The following is a 12646-nucleotide window of genomic DNA, read 5'->3' on the forward strand; positions in this document are numbered from 1 at the left end:
AATGTTTCCATCCCGAATGCTTTGTCTGCGTCATCCTTGCCATACTATTTCATCATACACCCCAGGTTTTGTCCTATCCATATTTTTTATCCGGGTAATTTTTCTTTCTGCAGGTAGGTGCCCGAGTTTGACTGTTATATGCTTTATAAATATGGGTTGGTTTTTTTTCCTTACTGCATAGCTCCAGTCTTGCAGCTGATGTAAGGGTGTGATCAAGCAGGGATCTGTAGAGTGAAAAAGTTCTTCATGGTATTAGTTGCGGGATCAAACCATAGATTTTTAATTGTCAAGCACAGGTGGGCTGCACTAAGAGGTTATATCCTGACCTGTTATTCAAACTTTCGTGTGTTTGAATTCAGAAGAGTGGAAAGCTGGAATGTTTTCACTGAATTGTCTTCAAGATGATTACAGATGCAAGATCTGCTCTGTGTTTCCTTACATCAGGAAATTGCACGTCTTTTTCTTTTCTAGATTTGAACGTATTCATACAAAGAAAGGGAACTACAGTAAGTCACTAGTTTCAAACCAGGAAGAAGTAGATGATTTAGCAACCTTGGAGGTACTGGATGAGGTAAGAATCTCCTTTTTCACATTTTTCTGAAGAGGGTTAATCAAGTATTAAAACACAATGGTGTGCTGTTGATTTTCAAGTTCAACTGTCTTGTCACACTTCAATTGTGTAAGTGTGCAATGGCATTTTACCAGTTTATCCCAAATATTTTAGATGAGATTTGCTGTGTCAGGAATGGTTCCAACTCAAAGCTAAACACCCTCTGCAGTTACAGCAGGTTGTAGCACCATTTGCTTAACAGGTTTTATATCACTGGATTTTATTACAGCTAAATATCTGTAATGATGACTTAACCTGAAATTGGTCCAGGTCCAAGAACAAGCACCTTCTTCCCTATTGCTTGGACATCTAGAGTTGGCTTAAAATAGCTTGCCGTACTCTCCTAGGATGGGTTCTCACTGACCGACTTTGGTGTGGAGATGCATTCAGATCAATTTATGTCAGCTGAGGCTCTGGCCTGTCAGTGCCTTCTGGTGAACTTTTGGCAAAATTGCTGATACAAATCTCACTGGTTTGTCAAAGGTCGAAAATAAGTCAAGGAGCCTGGGAACATGCAGAAGGGATGGGGGAAGGGAGGGGGAAAGCCTTGTGTTTATGCTTCAAGCTTCAAAACCAAAAAGAAGAATCAGGCCAAAGCACATTATCTGCAGGTCTTAGAGGCCATCAGTGGTTGTAAACTACTGTCATTCTTCCTCCACCGGGCTGTGCATAGACTATAATTCACATTCTCTGAACTGTAAAACTTGTCTGGTATATTGTATCTTCATCAGTCCAGAATATTAAATGTGGCTCTTGAGCTGGTAAACTACGTAATGCAAACAGCTCACAGAACATCTTCCATTCATCCAAGAGCTTGGTTATAGTAGTTTAATGTTTAGTTAATACTAATTGAGCTAATTTTTTCATATTGGGAATAGCCATATGCTAGCAAGACTGCTAGTCAAAACCAGAAAGGGAAGAGTATATCAAGGTAATGGAAAACCAAAGTTTTCTCCGAATGTTTTCCTGTAAAGGAAATGTAACCTCCTCAGCTGTTGAGAATTCAGGTTTTAAGTGCATTCACCAGAACACAGTGCGCAACACTGGGAACAGATGGATGTGGAGGGAAAGCAATTCCTTCTGTAGTCCTTTACTGCCGGTCATTCTATTCCAGTGGGAATAGAGCCTAAATATCTTCACATATACCTCATAATAGTCTCAAGGCTGGGTTGAATTTCTTCATCCAGCTCTATGTCCTGTTTTGGTTGGAAAACTAACCAGGCACTTTATGTACCCAGCTCTGTATGCAGAAGAAGCTGAGGGAAATTATGTCAGGAAATTGGGTGTGCCATTAATGAGCCCTTCTTTTTTCTTGGTTCAGGGAGAACTGGCTCTGCAGCAGCAAAGAACAATCACAGGAGAGACTGGTTGTTAATATAGAAAGGTGCCTGATTGTTTACATTAATAGGATCCAAACAGTTGAACATCTGTGTTTTATCATAACTGAGAGTAATGTTAGGGCAGCTGTAATGGCAGTTATGAATTCAAGCGTATGGCTCTTGCTTGATGAGTTACATGAAGCTGTAGAGTTAGAAATGAAGACAGGACTGTCTCATGGAAACCTTTGATTAATTGAATTAAAGCAGGACTTATTAACTCATTTTTTCTACAGCCACGTGGGGATTTATAAGTATGTATTGTGAGTTTGGATGCAAGAAATTAGGAATGCCAGTATGTTTGAAAGTGTTACCCACTTTCAATCGTGATCAGCTGCATTCCTGACTATTAATACCTTCCCTCTCTATCCTCAGTCATTGTACTATATAAATATTTTATGCATTGTCCTAATATTCTTTTTTTTCACCATGTGATTCCATATTCCTATTCTTTCTTCATCAGAATACAGTAACAGAGCAGTTGCAGAAGGGTTATGCCAAGGATCAGATCTACACGTACGTTGGGGACATTCTCATCGCTGTCAATCCATTTCGGAACATAGATATTTATTCTTCACAGGTATGAAAATCTAGGTTTGGTTCTTTTAAACTAGCTCTGATTTCCGTTAAAATATGAATATTTGTGTTAAGTATAAAGTAAGACCATTCTTGGGATTTACTTCAGTTCACTCTGAAAAACAGAATTACCAGTGCAGTTATCCCTTCAAGTCCATGTTAACACACATCCTTATCATGTGCTGAATTTCAACATGGAAATTAAAGACTTTAAAATTTTAATTTCTGATACCTTTATGTCTATAGTGTAGATCATGTCTATATCATGTCTAAAGTGCAAACAGCTATATCTGAGCAAGTCATCCATTTTAATCAGTGGATAGAAATAAGATTTTTGAGGTTGTTATTCTTCTAGTGACTTTCAACATTCATTCTAGGATGAGATAAATTGTGCTAAATTTTATGATATTTGTTGACTAGAACCCCATGAAGTGTAAAGGCGCTAGCTGCTCATAGCAGCTAGTTCAGAAGTAGCATCTGTACAGATAAGTGCATTTATTCAGGTGAGTCTTACCCCTCTTTATGGGAGGGGGCATTTCTTCTCCTCCACTTCCCATGGAGAACTTCTGTGAATGGATGGAGGTAGAAGCTGGGGGTATTTCCTCCCAAGAGAGCTGGGGAAGCCATAGCTATTAAATTGATCAAACAATTCACAAAGCAACCCTGTAAAATTTTAACATATGTGAATTCGCCTCCCCATTCTAAAAAAGGGGACAGATATGAAAGTCTGGTCATACAATAATTTGGCATTATTAATTATCAGATACTACAGGTACAGAAAAGATCCTAAGTTTTGATATCAATATCATGCAGAAATACTAAGAGGATGTGAAGTACAAATAAAATGAAATTATAAGTTGTTCCTTGATGTCTGGCAACATTAAATTTTCTTCTAATAATTTGAGTTTTATAGCATAATCAGGGCTGACACCATACAAAATTTGGCTTCATTTTTTTTAGCAATTCTTATAGCACTAAGTATATACAGATTCATGGTATAGTGAGTGCACTAACAGCTCACTCAGAAAACATCACTGCTGGTAACCTCAGCATGCTGTACACTAATCTGAAAATAAAACTAAACTCTGATTAAAAAAAATTGTTAAGGGACACTGATAATGTTTTCATTTTTCTTATGCTTAGCATTCCAAACTGTATATTGGAGCGAAAAGGACTGCCAACCCTCCTCATATTTTTGCAGTTGCTGACATAGGTTATCAGTCCATGGTGACATACAACTCTGATCAGGTAAAGATGAGGTGTCTTAATTATATCCTTTGCTAGGCTGAGAGATATGTCATGAGCTTGGATTCACGCTCTTGTTCTCTGCAGTGCATCGTTATTTCTGGAGAAAGTGGAGCTGGCAAGACACAAAGTGCCCATCTTCTGGTTCAGCAGCTCACTGTCCTGGGCAAGGTATGTTTCCAAGGGGATGCCTCTCTCAGGCTTCGCTATTTTAGGCCCAGTCGACTGAACCTGCGGACAGGGCATTGGTAGGGGGCTGAGACTGTAATACATTTTCCAAAGAATTTTTGCAAGGTCAGATTGGAATGTGATGCTGATCTGTCTACCCCTTCCTCCCTCCTGAACTGGGGTCACTTGAAAATATTTTGGGGATTCTGCAAGGAAGTGCCCGCTGCAGTGAGGGCTGTGACTCAGTCTGTCCTTTGTTTAATTGTCTTCAAATCACCCAAACTGTACTAAATAAAATCCTCTTCTAACTTTTCACCTCCTTCCACAACCAGATTGCTGTCAGTGCAGCAAGGTCATTCTGGGAAGTGACCACTGTATTTGTCTAAATAAAATGCCATTTTTGCATGTCCCAGGTGAGATGCAAGCAAACTGATCTATTGGTGTGGTGCTGCGCAGCGGTAAGCAGATGCTAACAAGGATCCTAAAAGCAGGCCGGCCAGCTCAGAGTGGTGGACCACAGAAATTGATTAGTTCTGGTGTTGTTGTTATCATTATGTGTGTTATCTCTTCCAGCCAGCCATCAGTTCTGCAGATTGCTATATTCTGATAGGTTTCATGATATATATGTGCCTTCTTTCTCATATGATTCACATGGGAATGGCTGCCCCGTTGGTGTCACGCTTCACAATACCAACTAGAAGAGGAAAAAAATGCTTAAGAATGAATGCATTTCAAGGATTACTGATAATTTTAAGCAATATATTTTTTCATATCCAGGCTAATAACAGGACTTTACAGGAGAAGATCCTCCAGGTGAATAATCTCGTAGAAGCATTTGGGAATGCAGGCACTATCATCAATGATAACTCAAGCAGATTTGGAAAATATTTGGAAATGAAATTCACTTGTGGTGGCACTGTAGTAGGAGCTCAGATTTCAGAGTATCTCCTTGAAAAATCCAGAGTTGTCCACCAGGCAGTGTAAGTATAAAAATTATACATGACCTAATTTGTGGGTTACAGAGTAGGCCTACAATGCAGAAAATTATGTTGGATCAAAACATGAAGATGAATAAAGTACTGGGATTTTTTCTTATAAATCGTATATGAATAGCTTATAAATTTGTAAGGTAGCCAAAAACTACTGATCTTTTTTTCATTGCCTCCTGGGTTATTTAAACAAATGTCATAAAAATGCACATGTGATATATATAAAGTGTATCAGAATGCGTGAAGAATTTAAAACTTTCTAATAGTTCAGTTATAAATGTCTTTGCGGAATTTTGCAGTATCATGTTAAGTATATCACTTGTAGTTGATCCCTTTACGTTTCCTCTGGTATTGTAGCACTTTTTTTGTTTGTTTACAAAGTGCTCATTTTCCATTTTGGAGCATCTAGTAGGATTTGTTTATGAAGGGTTATGGACGAAATGCAGAACAGATCCATCTCTGTCATGTGTATCTCATAATATAAAATGACAAAAAATTAAATGGCATTTCCAATTTATTTAAATTATTGACATATATTTTCCAGCCTAATATATAGCACATCCAGATAACAAATATTTTGGCAACTCTATTTCTGCCATAATAACAATATCAAAACCAGAGTTTGAGACAAGGGATGTTGTCACTAATTTAAATTTTTCCCCCTGCTTATGTCTTATTCATTTTTACTTTTTGTAGTTCTGCATGACGTTGTTGTCTGTTGTCAGTTTGTGGTATGAAGAACATCTAAGTATCACTTGGAATATTTCAATAACCAATTTAAAGTTAGAGGCAATTTTATGACATGGTGTTTTTTTCCCCAATTGAACATAAACACAGAAACTGCTTTTTCAGAATAAAATCAGATTTTTCCTTAAAATAGCACATTTTTTCATAACTTTTCATGGGTTTGTTCTGTGGCTGTCAGTTTGTATTTATATTTAGCCACATAATGACACAAGAAGTCAGCAAAGCCTTTACGTGCCTCCAGTGCTGTTTAGGTAGATGTTTAGATGTCTGAATTCACAAGAAAATGCCACCAAAGTGTTTAGCATAAGAGCCACTCTAGGAGGTTAAATTTTGAGGCATGAACTTCCAGAACGTGCCTGAAACTGTTTGTGTCAGGTGTGTTCTTCTCTTCACTGAGGTCTCTGTGTGGCTGGTCAATATGGCTGTGCCATAGTGACATAGCACCCGCATTGCAAGGGCAGCCTCTTCTGCTCTTCTGGGAGAACATGACTCCCAAACTCACGTGGAGAGCTAAGACTGACGTTTTGCAGAAATCCTATGACTGGTTACCCAGAAAATGGCAGACCTAAGTTCCAGACCCACTTCAAACCAAGAGATTTTGAACCCGCAGGTCCCCCTACCTTTGCAAGAAACCATCAGGACGCAGTGAGGTTTCAGAGGGCGTGCAAGGCACGGCTATGCAACCTAATGGTTAAGACACTGAGGGGGAAGATAAAGGATCTGCTCCTACTCTGTAAATTGGTCTTGTTTTCTACTGCTGACTGTCCACAGTAAAATGTGCGAACTAAGTTGGCACTGGACTCTGATCTTGGCACCCCCATGCAGAGAGGAGTGCACTGAGCTCTCACCCCATTTCACAGAAGGTGCTTCTGAGACACACGCCTCAGCTCATGCAGAAATCAGGGATTTGAACACAATTCCTTTTTGCCATTTCATGGTGACTGATTTGGCCATCTCAAGGTTCAGTGGTGGTTGCAAATTTCCACCTAAGCATTCAGTTGTTCCTTATAAGGTGCACAGGAAGCTCGGACGTGCAACTAAACTTTCTGTCCTGGGTTTGTGCACCTAACTTCTCAGCAAAGCATGCCAAGTCATCAGGTTCTTTGCTGAATGTCTGCTTATGTGCTTTTTAGGTTCAGGGCTAAAGGACACAGCAAACACACTGGATTCAGTGAATCAAGAGTGTATAGCTCTCCCACGGTCAGAAGATTTTTTAAAATAACTGGAGTTAAGCAGCCCATTTACTGCGGGTGGGTGAGCAACACGCAAGATCTCACCCAGCATCTACCGACTGCATCAAAGGCAGAGCAGCGTTTAGCTGCTTGTAGCGTCGAGCAGCCGCCCTGGCAGCTTCAGGACAAACACACAGCAGCACAGAAAGGGTGTTCACTTCACAGGAACTTGTGTGATAAAGCTTCTTTCAGAGTCCTCTCTCAGTTTGCGTGAACCTTGCCTGTTATTAAAACAACATTTAATAATAGCAAGTATGTCATCAGTAAATGTAATGTAGTTACATTAGTAAACCAGTTTGTTTTTTCTATTGTTTCAGAGGAGAGAAAAATTTCCATATTTTTTATTATATTTATGCTGGTCTGGCGGAAAAGAAAAAACTGGCACATTATAAACTGCCAGAATATAGACCTCCCAGGTAATGCAGTTTATTTTTACATAAATTGATTACTAAGAAATGCAGTGTAGTTGAATTCTCAGCCTCATTTACATTCTAACTCTGTATCCATCAACTCTTTCAGATATCTGCAAAATGATCATTTCAGAATAGTGCAAGATTTCATGAACAATAGCTTTTATAAGTCTCAGTTTGAATTAATTGAACAGTGCTTCAAAGTCATAGGTTTTACACTGGAGGTGAGTGCTGATAACCCTTTTTTTTGGTGATCTTTAATGGCTACCTTAATCAGGAAAAACTTACTAAAGCATTCAGATAATCTCCCTTGTTATTTTCTTCCTTCAGCAGTAGTGTGTTTATGTTTTAAGATATTGCATGGTCAACTTACTGTTATATTACCACGTTTAAATTTTTAATGTTTCAAGGCATTGATAAAGTAATAAAATGGTATTAGTCAACAAGACTTTGAAATCAGTGAACACAAGCACAGCTGAGTAATTGGGAAAAAAAGACTTTTGCAAATTAAATGCATAGAATATGATGTTGTAACTATTTATTAGCCCATAATTTTAGGCCTGTGAATATGAACCTCATCTCTGCTTTAAGATGAAGTCCAGAGTGAGAGTTCTAAAAATTCATTGAGTTGATCTGAGTTTTGATGAACTCAATACATTTGCACAATTCCAGGGGCAAAGTCGAATGAAGTTTTTACATCCCTTTGGAGTGAATCTCATCACTAAACATTAACTGAACCCATTCTTTCTTTATGATCTCATATCATTGCTCTGCTGGCCATTAAACCCCGCTCCTCAGGCTGTCTTTCATATAATTAAAATAAAAACAGGCCTCTGGATTTATAAAGTAGGATGCAAGGGAAGGAAACCCCATCCTGCACCCTAGTCCTCTCTTCTTAGAAGAAGTGGTGCATCACAGCTGTAGATTACCACTGACTTTATCACAAACGATAGTAGATGATCCATACCGTATCTGTGAAATACAGCACTAGTGCTGCAGAATGGGTGTATGTTTTAATTTCTTTGACAAAACTGCATGTTGTAAGTAGCTTTTCACAGAAAATTACTCACTTCAGTTAAATATTTTGGCTTCCCTCAATGTAAATATTTGAATAGCCAGCAGGAAAAATTTATTCGCCTATTCTGTTTCTTCATATTCATTTTGCATTAAGTCGTAGTAGCAGCGGAGTTCACGGTCTCTTTCGCCTCTACATGCTTATTCACAGCTGCACTTAGTAATATCACACCTGCACCATCGCATCCTTTCACACCTCTACTTTCAGCTTTCCAGAAGCAGCGTGGAAGGATATGCACAGTTCAGCACTGATAGCAGTTTTGTCACAGCACCGGAGACCTTGATAAGTCCTAATTTATATCACGAAAAGAAGCAAGTCTGGTTTTGTTCCCAGTTCTTTTGTTCACTTTGATGGATGGAAACAGTAATCCTGATCATTCAAAAGAGAAGACCATATTGAAGATCCAGTTAGAACTAGGTCACTGGCTGCATTGTGCACTTCTAGTGTGCATCTTCACTTGATTAACTCAGCAAGCCACTGTGAGCTGAATCTGTGAAGAATTATCTACCTGTAGAACTCCCACAGTTTCAAAAGCAGGTTGAGTACCACAGGCAATCTTACTGTGGTTCCATGTGAGGCCCATCCACGTTAGCCTGTCATACATTCTCCACGGGGTGAATGAGCCTCTCTGCGGCTGTTTGCAAGAGTGAAGGACCAAAGGAGTCTTCTTCCCCCACTGAGGTTCTGATATAGGGTACATGTGTAGAGACAATTTATTTTCAGTGAGAAAAAGATACTGTAGGACAATGAGTTCCTTTTCTAAGTTCGGTTTTTAGTAATGCAGCCTTAAGCTTTGACATTTATCGCAGTGCACAGAGGAGGTTCTGTATAAGCATGTTCCATGTTTTATTGGCAGAAAACCTTGGACAGAATATCTTGTCCACTCCAATTAAAACTGAGACCTAAACAAGGCTTTATTTCTTTGAAATATGTTTTGAACTGACTGGCAGGCTTTAATAGTAACTACTGTCCATACTCCCTGTCTGAAAATCACACTGCTTTATTTCAGGCTCCATGGCAAAATTAATAGGAAAGAACTGCCCGAGGTGAACAATAATCATGCTGTATGAGACAGATCAAGCCAGATTTTAAATACACTGGAAAAGGGCACCAAAATGTCAGCAGCTATACATTCTGTACAGCATAATGGCAGAAGTTAAGCTATCCATTTCTTTGCATTTCATCTGCATCCCTAAGCTTAACATGAAAATGATTGCTTAAAACCTAGGTAAACTGCGCACCAGTTATTCTGAGCATAATTTTTTAGATTAAGCTTATCTAGTTTGTCTTGCTGTCACTGGAATAATTAATTTATTAACTGCTAGATTAACTTCTGAAAGTGTTGGAAACAAGATCAAGTATTCTAGAGCAATTAAGAACTTTATCTGAGTAAATGATGCCTGACATGATACCAGCAAACTATTGAATAGTAGGGATAAAATGCTGCGCAATTATGAGAAATGTATCATTACAAAACTGCTTCTTATAAAACTACTATAAAACTTCTAAAACTGCTATTTATAAAATATACTGTTGCTGCCTGCCTCAGAATACATCGTATCACAGATTCCAGATTAAAAACTAGTTTGTTTTACAGGAGCACCTCAGCACTTCTGAGTAGGAAATCCTGAGGGACGATCAAGTATACTGATAAACCTTCACAGTTCAGATGAAAATTTGCCGTTTAAATCCAAGTCAAACCTGCAATGAAAGCGTTATTTCATTAATTGCAAATATGATTTTATTTGTCATATATAAGTACTTAAAATCATTAACTGTATATATCCCTTCACTGTCAAGACTAATATTAGCCATTTTTCAAGACAGAATCCCCTTCAGAACCTACTAAATACTTTGAAATTTAAATATATTTAAATAAAGTCCATACCAAAGTGCTTTGGTGAATACACAGTTCCTATGTGACATTTTGAAGGGTAAAGTGCTTTGCCAAATCAGAGATATGACGTCTCATTCTTCTCCTGGTGAAACTTTTTATGATGACGTTGGTGGGAGCTGTTGCAGACCTTTGTAACGCAGATGCAGATGTTTTTATATTTTTGTTGATCTAGTTATTACATTTCTAGACAGGGTTATGCCTGCAGACGCAGTGAAGCATGGATATAAATAACCTCTGAATTCCTCCTGTGTAAGAGGATTATGCTCACCACTGTTTTGTGCTTCCCCTACTCCATGTCAGTCCTGTCCTGTAGACAAGTATAGAAGAGAGATTAGGCTCTAGCTTGTCTTGCACTCTTTGGGTGTCTTACACTTGAAAGACTATGCTGAGAAAAGTATTCCTAAAAGTCGTGGGCGTGTGGCAGACAAGAGAGAGGCAGTGATTGTTCCCGGCTTAGAAAACAATACCCGTCCTTGCCCATCACACAAACCAAAGTGACAAATCTGTCTGGCTATTAAGTGTTGTATCTTTTTTAATATACTTTGCAGGAACTTGGAAGCGTGTACAGTGTCCTGGCTGCCATTTTAAATGTGGGTAACATTGAATTTTCTGCAGTGGTGTCTGAACATATGATTGACAAGAGCAACATTTCCAATCCAGTAGCCCTTGAGAATTGTGAGTGTTTTTTCTTGATTTAAGATTGTTTTCATTTAGTGTTTTGATAGCAAATTCCTTTTATTGCAAGAGAGTTATCAGTGAAAACTGTATTCACATGGAAATTTTGCAAGAAAAATTAAATGCTTGTCCTGGTTCCGGTGGGGATAGGGTTAACTTTTCCTGGTATTCCATGCCATGTGAGCCACGCCCACCCTGAGCTGCCGGGGGAGGGGGCAGGAAGTTGCTGCTTAAAAGCGGGCTGGGGCGGCCCGGGTCCGGCCGGCAAGCGGCGAGCGGCGGGGGGAGCGGCGGTTCCGTAATCGCGTTTGTATATTCCCCTATCCGTGTTGTTGTTGTTGTTGTTTGCCTGCCTGTTCCCTTTGCTGTTCTATTAAACTGCCTTTGTCTCAACCCAAGAGTCTTGCCTTTTCTTACGATTCTTCCTGTGTTTGGAAGGCACGAGCGAGCGACACGTGGTTCTTTGTTGCCGTCTGAGGCTAAACCACGGCAGTCCTTTTTGGCGCCCAACGTGGGGCTCGAAGGGTTGAGATAACGACAGAATCCAACTAGAACGTGGAAAAAACGGTTTTGGTTTTTTTTTTGTATGCATTTATTTTATTAGGTAAGTAGTCACTGGTCATCATGTTGCTTGGTTTGTTCTCATGGCTGTGTTACATAAATTCCTATATGGCTTATGTACTCCCTGCGATGCTGTTTACCATGTCTGGAACAGGGATGAGGATTATCATTCTGCTGTCCTGTGCGATATCTGTTTATGATATGATAACATCATTGTTCAGACGGCTATTTTGGGGTGTTTATGCGGTTTTGCTGTCCTGTCCGTACATTGGACACCGTCTCTCAGAATTTGTTAATAATTTCCCCAGCCCTTTTGCCTCCCTTTTCTCCTTCGGGTCAGGTATGACAGCTTTTGAGAATTTTGAATATCCTTGGGATACTCAAACTAGCGTGTTCGTAGTGCTATGTCTCCTGAATACGTTCCAGGTCTTGTTTTGGGTTAAGCGACTATTTAAGACTACCACCCGGAGATCTGCTCCGAGGCTGGATAGTCAGGGGTGGCATGGCATGTGGGAGAGCATGGGCAGGTACCTAGAGAACTACTCACCTCCAATGGTCTGGGACTTCACCCCTGAACAATTACAGGACCCTGATAAAGTGGTAGAATATTTGAAGGGAAAATGCTGTGGCTATTCTAGAGAGGCACAACTCACCGCGCTGTGCTGGGCCCTGGCCAGTATCTACCAGGCACTGCTCAGAATTATGCAGCACCCTCAAGGGGAAGAGATGGAAACCAGACCTGCGGCGGCCCCTGCGGCTGCTGCAGCCCCTGCTGCAGCCCCTGCGGCGGCCCCTGCGGCTGCTGCAGCCCCTGCTGCAGCCCCTGCGGCGGCCCCTGCGGCGGCCCCTGCGGCGGCCCCTGCGGCTGCTGCAGCCCCTGCGGCGGCCCCTGCGGCTGCTGCAGCCCTTGCGGCGGCCCCTGCGGCTGCTGCAGCCCTTGCGACGGACACTGCGGCTACTGCAATCCTTGCGACAGACACTGCGGCTACTGCAACCCCCGTGGTAGCCACTGCCACTGAACCAGGGAACCAACCCATGCCAGTATCAGTTGCCCCCATACAGAAGAAGAAGTACACAAAGAAATC

General features: G+C 40.4%; 1 protein-coding gene across 1 annotated transcript in view; it reads left to right on the top strand.

Annotated features, from left to right (window-relative positions):
* MYO3A (myosin IIIA) overlaps positions 1–12646 on the top strand; it is a 116881-nt gene that overhangs the window by 52940 nt on the left and 51295 nt on the right. Inside the window, exons 9-16 of the mRNA XM_054191533.1 lie at positions 472–571; positions 2450–2566; positions 3706–3810; positions 3895–3978; positions 4753–4955; positions 7261–7359; positions 7463–7577; positions 10874–11000. Of these exons, the coding sequence (XP_054047508.1) occupies positions 472–571; positions 2450–2566; positions 3706–3810; positions 3895–3978; positions 4753–4955; positions 7261–7359; positions 7463–7577; positions 10874–11000 (950 nt within the window). The remainder of the gene's footprint in view (positions 1–471; positions 572–2449; positions 2567–3705; positions 3811–3894; positions 3979–4752; positions 4956–7260; positions 7360–7462; positions 7578–10873; positions 11001–12646) is intronic.

This window comes from Rissa tridactyla, chromosome 2, assembly GCF_028500815.1.
Source record: "Rissa tridactyla isolate bRisTri1 chromosome 2, bRisTri1.patW.cur.20221130, whole genome shotgun sequence".
Lineage (NCBI taxonomy): Eukaryota > Metazoa > Chordata > Aves > Charadriiformes > Laridae > Rissa > Rissa tridactyla.